The sequence below is a fragment of the Anabrus simplex genome, chromosome 7, assembly GCF_040414725.1.
Source record: "Anabrus simplex isolate iqAnaSimp1 chromosome 7, ASM4041472v1, whole genome shotgun sequence".
Lineage (NCBI taxonomy): Eukaryota > Metazoa > Arthropoda > Insecta > Orthoptera > Tettigoniidae > Anabrus > Anabrus simplex.
Window position 1 is genome coordinate 114,138,330 of NC_090271.1, and position 22,806 is coordinate 114,161,135.

At 39.6% G+C, this 22,806-nt stretch overlaps 1 protein-coding gene across 1 annotated transcript in view; it reads left to right on the forward strand.

The window, feature by feature from the left end:
• Positions 1 to 22,806, forward strand: part of Oseg5 (intraflagellar transport protein Oseg5) — a 192,033-nt gene that overhangs the window by 90,477 nt on the left and 78,750 nt on the right. Inside the window, exon 9 of the mRNA XM_067151262.2 lies at positions 14,603 to 14,766. Within this exon, the coding sequence (XP_067007363.2) occupies positions 14,603 to 14,766 (164 nt within the window). The remainder of the gene's footprint in view (positions 1 to 14,602; positions 14,767 to 22,806) is intronic.

The window sequence follows — 22,806 nt, forward strand, 5'->3', positions numbered from 1 at the left end:
GTATCAAAACATTCCTTCCATCTTCTCCATATTTCTTCTGGATATGAACTCTCCACCTTCCTCTTTCATCATCAGCTTTGTATAAATTCTTTCTTTCTTATTTTCTATAATTCCTTACAACACTCCTTTACTGCCAATTCCATCCATTTCCATCTTTTATGTAAATTCTTCCCAACTCTTACATTTCCTTTTATTATCATGATACTTCCATTTGCTTTGTTCTTTTTTGTCTCTATTCCATTCTTGGCATGCTTTCTTCCTCCCTCTCACTTCTTCTCTCACCTTTTCATTCCATCATGGTCTCTCTTTTTCTCTCAGTCCCGTCAATGTTCTTCCATAGGCACTCTCTGCCCCACTGACAAATCTTTCACATTTCCTACTTCAGTAACTGAAATTTGTTGTTTCAGTCTCTCCAGAAATGCTTCCTATACTTTCTTATCTTTTAATTTCCACACTTATTTTACTATCTCTAATCTCCTTTAATTTTTCCACTTTCCCCATTCTTATTGTTGCTACCACAACTCTATGATCTCCATCGAATTCTTCTCCTCATAAACTGTCTGCAATTTGTCCTTTTCACCAGAAAGTAATCAGTTACTGATTTTATTCTTCTGTAACCCCCAACCATATCTTGTAATTTTCCTTTGCTGTTTTTATTTTTACGGTTTTCGGAGACGCCGAGGTTCCGGAATTTTGTCCCTCATGAGTTCTTTTACGTGCCAGTAAATCTACCGACACGAGGCTGACGTATTTGAGCACCTTCAAATACCACCAGACTGAGCCAGGATCGAACCTACCAAGTTGAGGCCAGAAGGCCAGCGCCTCAACCGTCTGAGCCACTCAGCCCGGCTGTTTTTTTTTAAAACAATGTGTTGCCCACAATCATTCCATGCATCTCACAATACTCAACTAGTTTCTTTCCTTCATTCCTTTTCCCACATCCATATACTTCTTCCTTTCCTTGTCTTTGGTTTTCCACCTATGCATTTAAGTCTCTCATTATAATCACTTCCACATTAGTTATCTGCTTTTCTAGTTTCTCCAGGAGTTTTTCAATGTCCTCAATAGCTTCTCATTGCCGCTTTCCTTCACAATACAGTATTATCCCGCTTTCCTGTGTCCACATTTTCCCATCGTTTACAACATTTTTTATTGGTCCACTTGGATTCCCTATTCCCTATGCTCGCAATGTATAAAAGACATCTTATGCTTCCTGCCAGGCTGTTTGAGATGGGAAAAAATCGAACTAAAATGGCGTCGCATCTAACCTACAATGCTTCGAGTAACCATGGCATGATGACCAAACTGGACTACTTCTAACAGACACTTGTCCTGAATTCTGATCCTGAACAGAGCCCTTAGCCTGCAATCTCCTTCCCCTTAAAATATTAGACCACCTGTCTTCTACAATTCCCCCATATCCTTCTCATCCCTCTTTTACATCCACTGTATCCTGTACATTATTTGAGTGAGGCCTACTTTCCTTCCTGTCCTCTGAGATAATCCTTTACGACAGTACATGGGCGAAATTGGCCGATTACAAGTATCAGGGGAAGCTACACAAACCGCATGACAACTCTGACGAGGAGATTGCCTACTCGACAGATCTACGCAAAACGCATTACAATTGTGATGAGTGGATTGCCTACCCAATAGAATTTAAAAAAAATATATTAACAGTTAGAAAATTTATTGCATGTTAGAAAATTCTGTAGCCATTCAAAAAAAAAAAAAAAAACAAAAAAAAACAAACAAAAAAAAAAAAATCCCAGATTAAAATAATATACTCTACTCCACAATATTGTAACTACCTACTGGTACCCTGCTCGTGGTCAGTAGATGAGCAGAACTACAAAGGCAGTGTAGTGTCAACAGTTAATTTACTCTGGACCTTTATTTGAGGTAAGGACTGTAGTAGGATTAAGATTAAAGTACTCTGTAATTTAATAATCTGCATTTGTGTAATGTTTATGTCCTTTTGCAGAGAATTTTTACATATACAAGTTGTTTCCCATGATTTACATTTTCCCCCCATTTACACTGGCATTCCTTGGGTCCCTTGAAAAGTGTAAAACAGGGGTAATACTGTATTCAGCTTCTTAAGAGTCGTAACACACTTTCCTTCCAACTACTCATGTTGTTGTGATGCATTGTAATTAATGATGTGTGAAGGATACCAGTGGTAATGCTTTACTGATGAAAACGAACTCAAGGTCACTGCTCAGGCAAGCTAAGACCTTAACCCCATCATCTCAAGGCATAATTACCAAGAAAAGTAGTTTGTAGCAATGAATATTATTTGAAATTTTAAATGATGTTCCATATCTTCAGGGACTTGAAGTATTATTATATAAGCATAAAAAATGAATAAATAAAAAATATCCAAAATAAATTAACATGGGAAAAATGAGAATTTAGTCTTGACTTCAGAAAAAAAACAAGTGTAAAAATAAGTACAAAAAGTATAAAAAAGGTTTAACTATATTATTTTCTTTTTGTTTTTTAGACATGGCTTAATCTATGTATCCTCGGCCAGTTAAGGGGGGACTTGTGCAGAATATTCTGATGACAACAGCTTGTAATTTGAGAAAACCTCCTTAGAGGCAAACCTGTTCTCCATCTGTGTTTGTCCTTTTACATTTTTTTTCTCTTTTCCCCCCCTTTCCTACACTTTCTACTAGAAAGAAGAATTCTCTTAATGATTGAGTATGCCTCCCTCTAGATGAAGCTGTGAAGCAGAAACAAGCTTCTCAAAGGCTGGTTGATGAAGGTATCCACATTTACTGTAGAGCACGAACCCCTCCTTGGCAACCCTGAAGATGGTTTTCCGTGATTTCCGATTATCATACCAGACAAATGCTGGCGCTGTGCCTTACGTAAGACCATGGCTGCTTCCTTCCCATTCCTAGCCCTTTCCTGTTCCATCATCTCCATAAGACCTGTCTGTGTCGGTGCAATGTAAAACAATTTTTAAAAAGAATATAGTTACTATAGATTTATTTAATTTGCAGTTTGACCTTTCAGTTGCAATTAGACGTTGCATCACTGTGAAGATCAGGATATCTCTCAGAGGACATGAATATAAAAACTAGTGTCAACTAAGTAAGAAAGGGAAAATTGTTGGCCTCTATCAAAAATTCACTCTTGCTAACTGATAGATAATAAAACAGGGAGAGCTTGCTTGTACTGAATGGATAGATGCCCTAAAAATGACAGCAAACATCGCACATTACAAGCATTTCCAGGCAGATCCAAGGACAATAACAGCTGTAGGGTATGTGGTGAGGTGGAGACATTGGTTCATATCTTAGGATCCTGGCATTAACAGTGAATGTCTGATGAACAGAGGTGCCACAGCATCTGTTCATCTAAACTGATACTATGGGAAATGCAGTACACAATGCACAGAGAAGTCAATGGTCTTGCAATTGTTAGCAGAATGAAAAGAATTAACGTGATTGTCATTGATCAGACAGGTTTCAGACTCGACCAGACAATCAAATTTGAGACCCGACCTCATGAAGTGGATGAAGAGAAGAAAATATGTGCCTACTATTCCATATTACATGGACAAATACAAGTTAAAAGACATCAAAGTCATAGGGATTATACTGGGTCATCTAATTATCTTGGAACTGGAGCACTGGCTGGGAGTGACTAAGTTGACAGTTGCATGCTAGGGAGGGGAGCCTTCGAGTCTACTGGTTCTGTTTTTGTCATGCAACACAGTTTGTTATGTTTTAGTGGAAACAACACCTGTGTGTAAAGTCAAGTGAGAATAAACAGATAATAATAATAATAATAATAATAATAATAATAATAATAATAATAATAATAATAATAATAATAATACGCCTAATTATTCTATTCCTCATCAAGTTTTTATTTACAATTCATATGTTCGTACAGAATCTTTTCGTTCTGTTAGGAGATTATTTCAAAAACAATTCCTAGGTGTTCAAGTTCCAAATCGTGGGACGATTCATAGATTAGTTAATACATTTTGTGAAACGAGGAATATTAATCATAAGAAGCAAAGAAGGTAACATACAATTCTAACAGAAGAAAATTTTTAAGATATTGGACAACACCTGAAAAATTCTCCTAATAAATCTCTTAGCTGCCTTTCTCAGCAAACTGGAATTTCTTACAGTTCTGTACAAAGGACTACAAAGTTACTTAAGTTAAAACCCTATAAATGTACTGCTGCGCAAGAACTTACATCATGTGATCCTGTGTATAAGATTAGATTTAGTGAATGGATTTTGAATAAAGTGCATGATGGAGAAATTGATCCCAGTCTAAATCTTATCTCAGACAAAGCATGGTTTCACGTCCTTAGATACGTACATTCTCAAAACAGTCGATATTGGACTGTTGCCTGACTGTAAGTGGCAAATGAACTCAGAGCATGATCTGCTCTGAAGGGAACCTCTTCATGACAAGAAATTAGGGGTGTGGTGTACAGTTTCCGGTGAGAGAATTATAGGGCCCAAATTGTTTTGAGGAAACAATTAACAGTGTTAGATATGTGAACAATTTTTTGACCTTTTTTTGCTGAATTAACTGAGAGAGAACATACTTTTGCATTTCTTCGGCCTGTTTCATTGCAGGAAATTTGACAAGTGTTCAGCAATAGCTCATAGGGCCCCCGTGATCCCTCGATTTAACAGCCTGGGGATCTTTAAAAGAAAAAGTGTATAAAACGAATTCACACACCACACTTTTAACGAAATGAACGAAGAGGATTAATGGACTGCCAGAAATGTGTCAAAACTGAAGGCTGTCAGTTCCAGCATCTCCTTTAGCGACATGGGTGAGTACTTTTAAAGCACATTAGAGTTTATCAGGCAGTCACTCAGGCAGCTTGCCCTTGTATTGCCCATCCGGCGAGAAGCGACAGTTTGCTATCCGAGGCCTCAACCTCACCTGAGCTGCAGTTCTGTGTTAATTGGAAGACCCTGTACTGGCAACAAGTGGGATTATTCTCAGACAGCTAGTCACAGTGATGAGACACTTTCCTTTACAGAATGAAACAGTCATTAACCGGAGCATCTGCGAACTAATGGCTTCAATATCATCTTGTTCCAACAGTTAGAAACCTGCTACTAGTGTAATTGTTCTATATTCATTTAATCTTAAACCATTAACTGTATATACCGGTAACAAAATCAGATTTATTTTTATTTTTTGAGCACTGTTGTGAAGAGTTATAACCTTACAGACCATTTCCCACAGTGGATATCTTTAACTACTGTTGCCTGACTGTAAGTGGCAAATGAACTCAGTTGTTCTGATAAAATAATTTCATCTTTCAAGTTGGTATCTCTTCAAGGGGTATTAAAAGTCAATGGCTATTTTACTGCTTTAGCTATGGAACTAGTTATAAAATCGCTAGAGAGATGCATGCATACATACAAATATGGAGAGCACTCGGCTGTACACACCTACCTAAAACTATTCAACTCAAGACCTCCACTACTTCCCTCTTTTAACTTTACATGGTCTGCTAGTGATCTTCTCAGTATCCAGTGTCCGATCTCACCTGTTCTCCCTGCCCTAACCGTATCTTGCATTTTTGAGATCCAGTTACAACAGACCTTTTCGCAGGGCATCGTGTCTCCATGAGACATCGAAGGAACTACTGGTAGCTTTAGTGCACAAATGACACTTCATACCCAAAGGACTACTGATTTTTCTTGATCTCAGCATGGAAGCTAGTGATGGGCAATGCTCTTGCTCGAGACTCTCGAGACTCTCGCGAGAATCTCGAGACTGATCCTTCTGTAGTGCAAGCTGTGCGACGTACCAGTAACTACGACTGTAAACTTGATAGTGTATCATTGGCAGTTATTGCGTGAAATAACGTTCTCATATGAAAACGTGTGAGCCAATACATTTTGTCAAAAGCCTGGAAAAGTACTGCATTTTCAACTATGAACCCCTTAATACCATTAACAAAAGTGAAAACAGGACGTCAGTATCTTAAACTGTTCACGACTTATTTGGGGTGGGCATCTTAGCTGAATAACGATGCATCATTTGTGAATAACTGTAGATAGAATGTACACCTACTTGGATACTAGAGGCGTTCATTATTCAAACCTGAGACGGGGAAGATGTGCTTTGCTACATATGCAACCCCCATTACACATGAATGGAACGTGTAATCTAAAATGCCCGATTTTGCTCCAATTCTTTCAGTAGAGGGTGATGGCAACGCTCTCGAGACCAATTCTCGTGTGCTGCGAGCTGTGCGACGTCCCAGTTACTACGAGTGTAAGCTTGATAGTCATCATCAGCAGTTCTCATATGAAAACACGTGTGACGATAAATTTTGCCAAAAGCCTAGGAAAACACTGCATGTTGAACTATGAGCTCCTTAATACCATTAACGAAAGTGAAGACAGAATATCAGTATCTTAAACTGTTCACGAGTTATGTCAGGTGGACTTCTTAGCTGAATAACCCATATAATTTCTTAACTGTTATTAGGATGTAAACTTACCTGGGTGCCTCACAATCGTTGTCGGCAGAGTAGCTTCTTGTGATTCAGACCGGGCCGGAGGTGTTTTGTGACGATTCCTCTTCATTGATATTATGCGTTTGTAAGTGTCCGATCATCCCAGAAGTATTTCTGCCGACGTCTTTTTACTTCTTTTGAATAAGCAACACAGCGGGCTGTGCTATGTGACATCTCTTCAAAATAACCGACATCCACGACTTACATTGCATTTCGAACATCGTCTTCAAGTTGTCGCGTACAACTAGACACAATTTCACATTTGACCGTCATAAATCAAAGTACCTAATTATGTCGCAAATACTCTATAACATTGTAAGAAATTGTTTCCTTCGTCACCAAAATAACGGTAAACACAAGCGGTGGTCATGTTTTATTGAATGTGGGGTCTGATAACAATGTACACCTACCTGTCGAAAGAATTGGAACAACTGAAGCATTTTAGATTACACATTCCACTCATGCATAATGGTGGTTGCATATGCAGCAAGGCGCATCTTGCCTCGTCTCGAGTTTGAATAATGCACGCCTCTAGTATCCAGGTACGCGTGCCTACAGTAGCAGTTGTGTACCTACCAGTGCATACAATGTCAGAATGCATTTCCTTTATAATTATGTTATACTGCATCAAAATAGACCTCGGTAGAAATGAAACGCCCTAGTCGCTTGTTGACACGTATTTACGAAATTGAGAAGGACCGTGGTTGGCTATTCGCACACTCGGCACAAACAACATTCAGCTTTGACTACCTGTAGGCCTACGACACGCTGCTCGCCGCACAATGCGGGGACACGCTCTCTAGATCTTTAGAAATTTCTCGCGAGAAATAGTGCCTGTGATAGTCTCGAGAAATCCTGAGAAATCTCGAGACCTCATCTCAGACTGCCCATCACTAATGGAAGCCTTTATACTGCATATACTGTGTTGCTGTGCAGGGTCCCCACATGTGTTGTTGATATGTTAATACACTAGTCTGCTGCAGTGGAAAATGTGCACTTTTGTAAAGCCTATTCCTCCTCTCAGACTGCTTCTTTGACTGGTGTTATAACATAGTTCTTTGTTGCATTAACAGGAATTTCAATGGAATGGCTCTCTGAATTGTCTTATTTCATTCTCTTATAGTACATATTGACATCACAGTATGTTGTGACAGTTGCACCTTACTATTAAGCCTTCGAGGGTCAGCTGTTTGAAGCACTGACATACCCTACAATTTAGGTATTTTGCAGGCTCATAAATAAACCCCATTATAAATTACTATGGAGGTACACAACACGTATTTTTTTTAAGCGTCCAAGTCATACGTAAAAATCTTGATGATTAATGTTTTTTGTGTAGTATTTCACAAAATATGGTGGTGGACCCAGCATGTTGTTAAGAGTCTTTGCTCTAATACGTGGTCCGTTGGTTCTCATTTCGGGCTGATTTCGTCATTTTGAGGTAGGGAACTGTTATCATTGGAATGAATGCTTTATAGTGATTGCAGAGCATAAGCCAAGAAAATATAGAACTATGGATAAATGGATCAAATTCAAGGCAGTCCCTTTGCAATTACATCACTCACGTTTTGTACTCAGGCTAAGAGATGAGTTCCCAGATAATTACAAAGGTTGTAACTTAAATAGTGGCAACTATTTATTTACAACAGATACAAAAGAGTTACATGTTAGCAACCTTTACTGTCCTTCAGTGTAGTCACCAGCGTTGTGTATAACCTGTTGCCAGCAATGTGGATGTCATAGTATACCTTTAGCAGAGCCTGTTCTGTTGATGGTGCGAATGGAGTGGTCTACTGCCTGTCGAATCTCTGCAACAGTTCTGAAGCGAATGCGAGCTCACGAATCGTCTGGTTTCGATCACTGTCCAGTAACACGGCAAGAGCATGCACTTCTTCTTCACTGACATTCGTAGGACGACCTGCCCGATGAATGTCCTCCACAGTTTGGCGACCATTGTTGAAGGCTTTTACCCAACGTGCCACTGTTCTGTAAGGCAATACATATTCCCCGCAAGCCTCCTGAAGACCTTGATGACACTGTCATGCTGTACGACCTCTGGCATATTCAAAATCTTGATCCAACTCCGTTGTTCCTGTTTGGAAAACATAGTGACAACGTTACGTTAGACCGCTAGCTCATAAGTGACTGTGTTTCTCTCACTTGTGCGCACGCAGGTGATGTGGGAAGGGCGGGTCCATTTGCTCTGAGGTAAAGAAGGTATGTAACCAACGTGTGCCATCAATGACAATATTAGATTCCGTTGCATAGCGTCTCCACACCAGTGTTGCCACTATTTAAGTTCCAACCGTTGTATTTTCTATGAACTGTGCACGATAAAAGTTTTGTGCCTCTTTACAGATGGTGGTTGTAATTCTTCTTAGTCACTATCACTTACTCTTTTACCCTCAATTATGATATATTCAGGGAGGAAGTCATCATAACTTCTTCATCTGTATGGGAAAAAAAAAATCAGAATCCTCACTGACATCATTCATCACAATTTCGAACACTTTCTCACTATCTAGTACTAATTCAGCACAACTGTGAGCAGCCATGTTCATCAGCTAGCAGTTTATTCCCAAAAACAGTTGACATACACATACAAAAATAAATTTAAGCACTTCCCATGAGGATATGGAACAAGTGCAAGCTTCAGTAACATAGCCAATAGATGGCAGATAGCATATGTTTTTGAGTCATTGCTCAAAGACATAGAGAAGCAAAGATATGACACTTGGAAGTTTGACACACAATATATTGATCGTAACTGCTATGGCACTTCCTGCAAAATGCAATATATTGCGCCCTAACTGCATTGGGTTAAAGCAAAATAAAGAATATGTTCCATATTTCCCACCACTTGTGAAGCCAAACCTTCTCACTCAGGTTGAGGTAGAGACTTGTTGGACTTACCCATACTGTCCCCCATTGGTAGTATAGTAGAGACTGCATTGAACATCATATCTATCTATCTTATGTATCTATATATATAAAAAGCAAGTTGGTCTGGAGGATCTATATATAAAGGTATAAAAATGAAAATAGACGTGAATTAATGAGGCACTTCCAGAAATTTCAGAAATTTGAAACTTGGTACCATGATCCCTAGAAAAATGGAAAATTCTCAAAATTCCCTGAAGGGGGCACACTGGGGGGCTTCAAATTTTGGGCTCAGCATAAGAACGCAGTTGTATAATTTATCCAAACCGACAACCTAAAGGTTTCGTGGGCTTAAAGACTTACAGGAATTTCCTCATTTTTATCCCCCCCCCCCCAAAAATCAAGATGGCAGCACAATCTGCCAGACAAGCTAGAATATTGAAATTTGGCAAAATTATAACCGACGGAAAAATTCCAAGATGTTTAAATATTTCACTTTTTACCCAGAAAAATATGGAAATACAAAGGCAATTTTAATGACTGTGCAGACATTCCTTTTGAGGTATTTGTTGGCTAAATGGTAAGTCGTATCACAAAACAGATGGTACAATCTTTGTTAAAGTTTTTGTGATCTACAACTTTGGTCCTACAACTTTTTGTTGTATCTCTCCCCCTTATACGTTAGATTTGGCTGTATTTCTGGATTGTTCATAAATTTTGTGGTTTTTACGTGTATATTTCATTGTTTGACATGCTTATAGGAAAGATAGTCATCAAATTTGGTATGCACATTGACATGATTCATGGCCATATGTTTAACCAAATTTCATGGTTCTGGCTTATACATAAGTATGCAAAAAATAATGTAAAGTGTTAAAAATGTTCCCAAATTTCATTCTGTTCTAATTTTCGAACTCAATCTTACCCATAATAATAATACGGTAATTCAATAATTTTGTGTGGCTATTTCTAGCCGGGTGCAGTCTTGTAAGGCAGATCCGCCGATGAGGGTGGGCGGCATCTGCCATGTGTAGGTAACTGCATGTTATTGTGGTGGAGGATAGTGTTGTGTGTGGTGTGTGAGTTGTAGGGATGTTGGGGACAGCACAAATACCCAGCTCCCGAGCCATTGGAATTAACCTATGAAGGTTAAAACCCTCGACCCGGCTGGGAATCGAAACCGGGGCCCTCTGAACCGAAGGCCAGTACGCTGACAATTCAGCCAATGAGTCGGACTTACCCATAAATATAGGAGATACGAGAAAATGTTTTGGGACCAAACATGTAGATAGATAAAAGGGGCGCCTAATGGCGCAAACCATTTGTTGATATGATGCACCATTTAGGAGCAGTAAATCTCGAAGAGAAGGTCTGCACTTATAAACGTGCTCATGCTTATCTGCCATCTCTGCTTGACAAGACGCGAAACAAGATTTACATCCTTGTTAACTCACCATTGCTGCAATCTGAACAGAAACTTCCAATTTTAAATAGTTCATTATCACCTACTCTTATTTACCCACTCCAAGTTACTCCCCTAAACAAGATACCTCAAACTTTTCTATCAGGTGCGGATAAAATATTAAACAGTGGAACTAAAGAATTATTACAACTACCAGCAGATGTTCCGGTTCACGTGGTGTATACCAAAAGGAAGTATAAAAGCCTCGGTTTGTTTCGCGCCACTTGGGAAGTCACACTACAGCATATTATCATCTGTAAAATTACTGCTTGCAAATAACAGCTACATTAATGCAACTAGGAACTTGGAGCAAGAACATACAATTTGTTTGCAAGATCTAGGCATAGAAATGAATGATCAAGTTATGTCCAAAAGTAGCCATCTTCCCAGTGTAAGGAAGGTCCGACAGATACTACGAGGCAGAGAAGTTCAGTCATGGACGAAGTTGCCGCACAAAGAAATGGTGTTGGACTCTTCCAGGAATACATGCCAGGGAACAAATGGATAAGAGACCACCGAAGCTTATCTTGTGCGGAATGGAGAGAAGCCATCAAGATGACAGCGAATGTGTGCGCTGTTCGCTCCATGCCGGGAAGGTCCCAGGACAACACCCTCTGTCGGCGTTGCCACAGAGAGCACGAAACTCTTGCCCATGTCCTGGGAGCCTGTCCTCACAGGGAGGTATTGAGAAATTCTCGCCATCATACAATATGACACATGATTGCAACCTTGCTGAGGGATCACGGTTTCACGATCCACGAAGAGGTCTCTGGCCTAACTACTGACAGGAGTAACAGGCATTTTGACATGATAGCCTTTCAACCAGCTAGCAAGCAAGGACTAATCTTAGATCCCACAACAGGCTTTGAGTCGCATGTTGGCCAGGCCGAAGAGGTGGATGCCAAAAAGAAGTCTATTTACCAGCCAACTGTAAACTACTATAAAGATGAATATCACCTAGACAATAATTCTGTCCATGGACTCATGATTGGAGCTCGAGGCACAATCCTTAAATTTCTTGTACAGCTATGGGATTCTCTCGGTCTCAACCGGACACGACTTCACGACTTCGCTATCTCCGCAATATGAAGTTCAGTAACCATACTCCACAATCATCTATATAACATTTGAAGAACCACACATCATGCCATATCCTAAATTCATTGCAAATTTATTCCTGAGCCTTATGGCGGTTATTTTCTGTCTGGCACACTAGCAAACTCGACAGTAACTTAGAAAAATACTGTGTAGTCAACATACTTTGTCCTTGTGGCAAGGACTAATCTTAGATCCCACAATACGCTTCGAGTCACACGTTGGTTAGGCCGAAGAGGGGGATGCCGAAAAGAAGTCTATTTAATAATCTTGACCATATTGGCCGGTATTGGATCTGTATTGACTTAATCACAACAAATATATAGGTAAATGATTCACCTAGTCAATACTATGTATTGATTTTTATTTACCTTTCACCTCAACATTACGTCTAGTACATGTTTTGAGAATATATATACATTCTCTTCTTCAGCTATTTGAATTAAAATTCCGGTATACAATAAGACCTAGTAAAAGAGGGGGGGGGCGGGGGGGGCATTAAGAAATCTACAACTATGACCATTACAATGTAACATTTAAAAAATTGAAGGCTGAAGACATGGAATTAAATTCCATCTTGTCTTATACAATAAAAAACAATATAATAATGTCTGTTTGAATTAAAATGTTGAGCACAGCATCTTGTTGTGATGTGAGGTCACAGTATCCTTGTTGTTGCAATGCTTTCTTGTAAAATTCAAATGGAGTGGTATTAAGAATAAAATGAGATTGCACTAAAACTTGTAGTCATGCCGATACCCTCCGTTAATAGGTGTGTTATGCAGCCAGGTTGAAATAAAGTTAAAATGGCAAATATGATGATGTAAGTAGTGCATGTGGCACGCATCTATTGAGGAGATATAAAAGCAACTGAAGTTGTCCGGCCGCTCGCACTACTTATATCATCATATTCACCTTTTTAACTTTATTTCAACCTGGCTGCATAACACACCTATTAATGGAGGGTATCGGCATGACTACTAGTTTTAGTGCAATCTCATTTTATTCTTAATACCACTCCATTTGAGTTTTACAAGAAAGCATTGCAACAACAAGGATACTGTGACCTCACATCACAACAAGATGCTGTGCTCAACATTTTAATTCAAACAGACATTATTATATTGTGTTTTATTATATAAGGCAAGATGGAATTTAATTCCATGTCTTCATCCTTCAATTTTTTAAATGTTTCATTGTAATGGTCATAGTTCTAGATTTCTTAATGGGGGGGCCCCCCTTTTTTACTAGGTCTTATTGTATACTGGAATTTTAATTCAACTAGCTGAAGAAGAGAATGTATACTGTATATATTCTCGAAACATGTACTAGACGTAATATTGAGGTGAAAGGTAAATAAAAAATCAGTACATAGCATTGACTAGGCAGATCATTTACCTATATATTTGTTAAGAAGTCTATTTACCAACCAAATGAAACTACTATAAATATCACGTAGTTGTATTAATAATAATAATAATAATAATAATACACTAAAAGGCTAACTCCGACTGACTGCAATCAACGTGCAGCCAAAATACTTGACAGATATTTGAAGTTGTGGGCATACATTTATATTACAGTGTAGGTGCTCATTAAGGGAGGATTTTCGGATATTCCGTCGCTAAGTGGGTGAAAACGGGGGTGAACTGTTTAAATGAGTACATCTATGTCTCAAAAACTGAATAGTTTACACATGTAAAAATTGGTATTTGGAATCTACTTTAAAAATAAAGAAACAAGTAATTTTTTTTTTGAAAAATGCCCTTAGGGGGAGTGGAAAATGGTGATAAAGTGGTTGAATACCTTTTGTGAGGATACTTATATCTCAGAAACTAAAGATGTCACAGACATGAAAATTGGTATTTGGAATCTCCTTTAAAAATAAAAATAAAGATGTCACAGACATGAAAATTGGCATTTGGAATCTCCTTTAAAAATGAAGAAACACAATTTTTTTGGTTTTGGAAAATCCACTTAACGGGGGGTGAACAGAAGTGAAAAAAGAGTGAATGTTTTAATGAGTATATCTAAAAAATGTAACATTCTACAGACGTGAAATTTGGTGTTTGGAATCTCCTGTAAAAGTAAAGAAACATGCATAGTTTGTTTTTGGAAAACCCACTTAAGGGGAAGTGTAAAAGGGGATGAATTTTTAAAATGAGCATATCTATAGTATATTTCAAAAACTTAACATGTTACAGATGTAAAAATTGCCATTACTAATCTCTTTTAAAAATAAAGAAACTTGTATTTCTTTGTTTCTGGAAAAACCACCACGAATACATAACTTGGAAGTGAACCACAACTGAACCCAAGCATTCTAATAATGCCAAAACTTCTGAATTCAGTTGGCTGTTGCTTTTCAGTACAGTAATTCAAACCTTTGGGCATTATTAGAACACATGTGCTCTATTGATGAGTAACAGACAATTGAATTCAAAGGTGATCTTTCTGTTACGAATGTCGTCTGACAAGATGTTTAGCTAAATGACACGTTTTGTTGTTTCTCATGTTTATAGAAATACTCTAACCTACATTATCCTTAAATTCTGCTCAATGATGTAATTTTCAATTTCCTCATTTTCTCTAATGACCCTTGATGGCTAGGAAACTTAAGGTAGAAAATTTCATATTTTCAGACATTTCCTGATGGTGGAAAAATCCAGCACAGGCCTGTACAGTTATGATGGGAAGCTCTTATGTTTACCACGTTGGCCTGTAATGCATCTTGACACACTCAGCCCAAGTTGTGTCAGTATCAGCCCTGATACAATCGCTGTAAGAGATCAAGTGGATCTTACAGGTAGGATCAGACTTATTGTGTGAATGATATTTGTAAAGTAGTCTTTGCATCCTGTTTGACCAAATGGTACTTGTAAATACATATTTAAAAGATACTTCACTCTTCTCTGTTGTGGATTGCTTCACACAGTGATAAAAGTTCCAGTCGAACCTCCCTTCTGCGAACACCGTCGTTTCTGAGGAAAAATGTCCATTACGAGAGGTGTCCGCTAAAACAAGTTTGTAAAAATAATCAAACATTTTAACGGCAAAGAACATTCATCGTAAATATAAGCATACATATATTTATTTTTATTATTCTAAGTCATTTCTGTGTTAGTATTTCATAGAGAGTTATTTTAAGTTATTTTACATCATTTACAAACATTACAGCTTTGTGAAGTAATCGTGAAGCTTCGTCTGTGTAAATTTAGCATATGTTTTTTTAACTGCAATATTCTCGAAAATGGAATAATGTCTGTTAAATGGTTCCATAGTGTTCTCGCCGTACTTGCGGTCTAGCGTGACACACAAATTCCTTAATTGTTTAAGCATATTTAGTCCCTGCTTCATTGACAGAACTTCTTGTTCTTCTTCCGCCTCACCGTCATTGTCACTTTTCATTCCTGATTTGAGCTCTGTAAAACAGTAACAAGTTTTATTCAAAATGGTCCTTTTGTATGACTAATGAAGGCTTCTATGGATAGCTAGAAATATTTACGAAGTGCAGTGAATTAAAGCTGAAAATTTAGCTTAAAAGAATTAAAAGCTGTCTATCACAAGAAGAAATGAATGAGGAGTTGAGGTGCAAATAAACGTGGACTTTATGATACATGCAACACACAATTACTGTATAACTTGATTACACAGAAAGCTTACCATAAAGTGCATCCTGGAGTCAGGACTGCCAGTCGCACTCGAGATCGTCACAGCAAGGAATATTCTCTTCTTTGGCTTCAATATCATACGTCAATCCAGCTGTCGTTGCTAAAGTCTAAAGTTCATCATATTCATTTCGAACCTCTACCTCTGCTTGTTCTTCAACTGTAGAATTAGCGATGCCGCATTTTACAAAGCATTTCCTGATTGTGGTTTCGCTGACTGAATTCCAGGCTGCCTTTGTCCACGAAACTGCATCGCCAACATTGATCATCTTCATCAAATCAAAAGCTGAGTCCGCTTCATCCATGTGTGCCACTAACTACCGTAAAACCCTCTTACGATGGTCTAATTTGAATGCTTGAATGATTCCTCGATCCAATGACTGAAAATGAGAAGTGGTATTGGGTGGAAGGTTCAGGGGTTTTACATTTAAAAGCCATATTTCTGAATGACGCATAGCATTATCTAGCAATAAGATCACATTACGGTTTCTGGCCTTCATCTTGGAATCCAAAGCTAGGAGCCAGTTCTCGAATATTGCTGACGTCATCCATGCCTTTTTATTCGCATGCTATTCGACACCAAGACAATTTAAGTCCATGTTTTTAAAACACCTGGGTCTCAAGGATTTACTGATTATTAGAGGATTTTTCTTTTTATCGAATATGTTACAACAAAACATGATGGTGATTCTTTCTTTTGACATTTTCCCACCTTTGAAACTTTCATTCGGCAAAGTTAGTGACTTCTTCGGGATTGCTCTAAAGAACAGACCCGTTTCATCAACATTCAAAATGTCTTTCAGTTCATAACTATTCAAAATGTCTGGTAACCTATCTTTTCAATCCGCTACTTCAGTCGCAGACACATCACCACCTTCTCCACAGACTGTTTTGAAACTAACGTTATGACGTTTTCTAAAACAATCTAACCAACAAAATTCTCAACTTTCAGATTATTTGCGATTTCTCGAGCTTTTTCTTGTAACATTGGTCCACCCACACACAGTTTCTTCACTCGAGCACACTTGAACCACTCATATACTGCAATGTTCACTTCTGAAAAAACTGACTCCCGCTTTTTTTTTTCACTCCTCGATTCCTATTTTCCTCCCACTCCTTTAAAATTTCAGTTCTATTCTTCACAACAGTGTTTTATTTGAGTTTTCCCGCAGTTGAATTTTTCGGCAAGCTTTCTCACTGAAAGTCCCTTGTCACTTTCTGTAATTACATTTCTTCTTGCCTCGAGATCTAAACACGATCGTCCCTTGTTACTCATGTTTAACAGATAACTGAAGTGCTATGGCATTTCTGTCTCACTAATTAGCGCGCCTGTACTGCCTTTTCCTTCTCAAGTTGACTACCTGAGCTCGACCTTATCAGCGACAATCCAAGTTATGAATAGAATGATGCAAGAAGGGAAGAAAATCCCCAGGTAACTTGTGAGTCAACAGTCCCTAGCAGCATTTTTGGCCAATTAGAATTCTCGGAATAGGCCTATACAACACTAGGTAAAACTGCATTCCGATGTACCTTCTCTCCCCTTGCACTCAAAATTTCCATTTGGAATTGCTAGGCGGGCATTAATTCCATTGTGGAGTCTTATCTCCCGTATGCAGTTATCAGACTGTGCCTAATAAAAGGCTTCCGATAATTTCACCTGCACTCACATACACTGTCACACTACGAATAGGGCTTCGGTGACAACTCTTTTTCACTTCTCCACGCTATTTTTTCGGCTGGGTGGCGCTCTTCTCTGCTCAGTCGGCCCAAGAACAATCAAACGGGCAGACGCCTAGTTGGCTGTCGCCTATCCCTCACCATGTACACCTGTCTCATCAAAGGCGTGGACACATCCTTCACGGACTGGTTCATTTGTAATGAAGTTGATGGACACAGCCACTCGATCTGGGAAGTTGCACGGCTACAGGACAGATCTTCTGGACAGCCTTCGCCAGACGTCCTCGCCTTCTTTCGGGAACAGGCCCAAGTGGAGAACTTCATCACCGCTGGCGCCATCATCTCCGGTCGCCGGCACGACGTGGTTCCGACTCCCGAGTATATCATCCGTGACCTGCGCTCCATTATGGACCCCCCTCTCACTGTTCCACCACGTTCCTCCCGCCCGACGAGGTCCCCATCTCCCCCAACCTCCATTACGTTTACCAGCACCACTCCCACCTTCACCTCTTCTGCCTCCTCTCCCATGACTGCCTCGCCCGTCTTTACCACGACTAGCCACTCTTCTCCTATCATGTCTACTTCCCCCATCTCCCTACCTGTCTCTCTCCCGAGTCCAGTGCTACCCCCTGTCACCGTTTCGGCTGCCACCTCTGCGGCTCCGCCTGCTCGCCAAGAATCCACGCCCGACGCAGCCACGCTACCTCTTCCACCGTCTCTGAGCTGCATCATCCGTGGCATCGACCCGGCCATCCCAGAACAGGATATCCAGACCGAACTTCAACTGGCTGGTGTGGAGGCCCGTCGAGCATTCCGTATCTTCAACGATCACGGCCCAACGTTCATGGTCCGTCTTCAGCTCTCGTCTACCGCCGCCTTTGACCAACTGATCACCACTGGCGTCCGTCTTCGCGGAAGAACTTACCGAGTAGAACCTTCCCGCTCCCCACCCCGCCCTGTCCGTTCTTCTTCTCCAAACCCTTCTTCTCGCCCAACACCAGTCCCGCCGCCACCACTTAACGTCCCCGCTCCGCCGCCCATTCATTTTCTCCCGCCCCTCCCGATATTGGACCTTCTCCGTTTACTCGCTACTTCCGTCACCAACATGACCACAACCCTGTCCTACCTTCTCTCACAACATTATCCTCCTCCTGTCTCCAACTTCCTACCACACCCGCTCATTACTCCAGCTGAATATATATAATGTAACTCCCTGTACTATTCTTTATATTCCTGTCTCTTCATCCATTTGTTATCCTCTTCTGTACCTATCTGTATAACAGAGTATCCTCATTCGTTCTTCTCCTACTTTTCCCTTAAGTATGTATATACATACCACTAAATATATTGTTTTTTCTTTCATATATGTATATTGTACACGGCCTAAGAGCTACTTTGTATACCCATAGGGTAGGAATGAAATAACCTTGTGAAAAAAAATTCACCTGCATACACCCCAGGATCAGTGGGTAGGGTCTGACACATCCCACTCTGAAGAGTCTAGTGTCAGACCTAAGACGAAATGCTGGTTAATAGAGCAAAAGCCTGAAAAGCCATACATCTAATTTTTGATCTGATTTGCTCTGATATGCTCTATTGGTGGAAAAATATCTAATTCCCTCCATGGGAACTTAGAATTTCCATTTCAGCATCTCTCACTAAATAATCAATATTATTGTGGCAGAGGTGGCAACCAGGCTGGGTAAGGAGCACATAGAACCTTTAACTAGCATTGGTCTTGCTCCTCTTATCTTCCCAAAACTACCTCAGCCTTTCACTATGAGTCTGTCTTCTTCCTTTTGTCCATGTGTTGTTCGGTTTTAAATTTATTGCCATTGGTTCCTTAAGTGTGAACTTGAGCAACTTGGTTTTCTGTGTGCATATAGTCCATGTATTTGCCAGTGGGTCAATATTGATTTTTGTGAGATTCTGGGTATCTACTAATAATAATTATTTTTAAAAAATTCTCCACCCATCTCCACTTTTTCCTTCCATCTTGCCTCTGCATTCAGTTGTATCAAAAATCTTGAGTGCCTTCACCTGCAGAAACTTTGTTCCATCTTACGGTTCTTGAAAAAGCCACCATCGTGGTGAACTTTGGTCTGGTACAAGACCTTAAGATAATCCCTTTAAGAGGTTATAAAGACCTGCCTGAACAAACCATGAAGATGACAAATACAAGCCCTCAAATCTGGATGTACTTTTTGAGGATCATTTAATATTATCCTGTACAATCACCAAGAGATTGTACATAAAAAATACTGTGCATGAAGTGTATTGTGCTTTTAATACTCAGACACAAGTAATAGACAATTACTTTATCCTCCTGTTTCATTTAATGCTGGTGAAATAGCATTCATTTTTTATGACTGAAAAGATAAGATTGGTATTTGGGAAAGCCTTTTATCTGATTCTGATCCATTTGATTGATTTCCTTTGATTTTGACTAGCTGTCCTTTCCCATTGAAGTCATTCAGCTTATTTTTCAGTGCTGACGCAGGAAGTGTATATCTAGCAATGATTTATAACAGAGCAGAATCTACAGTTCTTATTGGCATCTAGAGGTTAACTGCTACTGTGAGCTAATCCAGGGACGGTTGTCCTTACTCTGACTACACTTGCAATGAACGTTTTATTTAATTGTGGGGTGCTAGGACATAAAGTATGTTTTTCTCATTAATATTCAATCTCATTTTTGTCACTCATTCCCAATAATCTATGAAGGTTACATGGCATGGTTTTTGTTGGTACAATATGTGTAGAGAAATTGTTACAACCATGGTTATGTTCTGTTATATGACCCTCTCAGACTAATTCTGATGGTTCCATCAACTTCCACTTCAAACGCTAGCGCTGTACCACGTCCGAAGAGCCATCTGGTCACGAACGTACCATTTCCACTTCTGTTGGGTACCGTCTAAATACAAAGCTCATTGTTTTAGAAGCCTTTCTCAAGGACAGTTGAGATTTTCCTCTGATGACCCAGAGCATGGTTCTCTATGAAACTTAAATAATTTCACCTTTTTTTTTGACACAGCATAAGCCCAAAAGCCATGTCTGTAAGTATGGGCCATGAAAGCATCAATGGCAACATTAAAAACCTCTTTTGGGAGGATACTTGTAAGAAGGCTTCAAAATTCAGCAAATTAAGGAGGAAGTCCATTCTTCTTTATGCTTTCTGCTGAGATGGTTTGATTTTTTTATTTAGCCTATTTCTTTCTTTCTTTCTTTCTTTCTTTCTTTCTTTCTTTCTTTCTTTCTTTCTTTCTTTCTTTCTTTATTCATTCATTCATTCATTCATTCATTCATTCATTCATTCATTCATTCATTCATTCATTCATTCATTCATTCATTCATTCATTCTGATAATACACTAATAGCATAGTATTCACAATCTATTCACTTCATAAACTCATAGATATCTCTCCTCACTCTCCCTGTATGAGTGAAGGTAGGAGAATATATCTACAGCATGCCCTGCCTATCATAAGAGATGAGGGGGTCCTCCAGGGGCTTTCACCTTGTGACCGAAGGTTGGCAACCATGCATCCCCTTGCTAAGTCTGTCATACTTCAACCTGCTTGTGCTAGGATCCTGGCTTTCATCTTTCCTTCCAATCTCCCTTGGTCAACTCTTGTTCTTTTCCAACCCCTTTGGTCTTAAATTTGCGACCAAGTAAGTTGGCTGTGCGGTTTGGGTCACTTAGCTGTGTTGCAGGTTACGAGGTTATGCAGCGCTTCATAATTATCATTTAGTGTATTACAGTGTGCTGGAAAATAACCTTTCTGAACACAAAAAATGCAAGTAGTAACTTATAAAAAAAATTAATGAAAAACAAGCAAATAAAAATAGTTTTAATTGAACATAATGCATAAAACTTAAAAAAAAAAAAAAAAACATATCAATGAAAAACAAGCAAATACTGGCCCTTCAATTCCTATGAAGAAAAAGTAAAAGTGATTTTAATTGTACGTAATGCATAAAACTTCAACTAATCAATTTAATATCAATGTTACTGCTAATAGACTCATGTTCATAAAAAACAGAACACCTTGAAAGACTAAAGGTAGAAAGTTCATATTCACAGGACATGTTCATTAGTATGTTCTGCAGAAACGATTAGCATTTCAGTCACCTAGGGTCAGCATGTGTTCTGTTGCCTGGTAGGCACTGGGTCCTCCACGGGCACGGATAACTTGTTCCATGCGTGATGGCATTGACGCGTATACGGTGCAAATAGCGTCCTGGGATATAGCCACTCATGTTGCATTCACCTGGTTGCACAGTTCATCTTTTGTGGTTGGCATTGGGTCATAGTGCCACACTCGTTTCACCATATCCTACACATTTTCGATTGGCGACAAGTCTGGTGATTGGGCGGGCCAGGGCAACAGTCTGACATCCTGTAACAACAAGAAGGCACTGGTTCGTGCAGAAATATGTGGTCATGCATTGTCCTGCGTAAATATGGCGCCTGGGGTGTTGTGCAGAAAGGGTATGACTATGGGTCGCAGGGTGTCATTCACGTAGGTCAGACCGGTCACATTGCACTGGACAAGCACCAACTGATATTTTTTTGTGGTTGTACCCAATTGCACCCCACACCATAAGGCCGTGAGTTGACGCTGTATGTCTTGTGCGAATGCAGTCGGCATGATGCCTCTCCCCCTGTATGTGGCGAACCAAAATGCTGCCATAATTTTCAAACAAACAAACCTGGACTTGTCCGAAAACACTATCTGCTGCTATTCCTGTTCCCAGTGACGTCATTCATATACCATTGCAGTCTAGCATGTTTATGCACATTAGTCAAAGGTACACAGAGAAGTGGACGACATGCTGGTAACCCAGACCGTAATAAACGACAACAGACTGTCACTCCTGATATTGTACGATGTGTTACACTGTTTCACGGTTGCACTAGAGCCAAGGTAGACACAGATCTGTCCTGCAAATGTCATTCGGATGAGGTGTTGATCTTCTCGGCGGGGTGGTCTTTGTGGTGTGACCAGACCCATCTCGTTGTGTTCTACAGCCTTCTGTGAACCATTCTGTACACACCCGTTGCACTGCCGACATACTTCGTCCCACACGAGCAGCAATTTTCTGAGTGGATGCGTCGCGTTCTCTCATTTTAATAATGCACCCTCTTTCAAACTTGCTCATTTGACGGTACGGTTCTCACATACGTCTGCGAGACATCCTGCACATCTGCTCAAGCCACACTGATCCATTACCTTCGGTTTATAGTGACAACGAGAGCCACAGGCACATTTTACCAGTCAGTGGCAGTGTGCCGAGATATCGATGTGGAGCATGAACCTGAGGGCCGACATGGTTCTATTGCTAATCATTTCTTCAGAACATACTAATGCATGTATCCTGTGAATATGAACTTCCTCTCTCTAGTCTTTCAAGGTATTCTCGTTTTTATGAACATTAGTGTATTTAGAACGTAAAAGTGCAATTATATACGATAATTCTAAACAATGCAACAAACT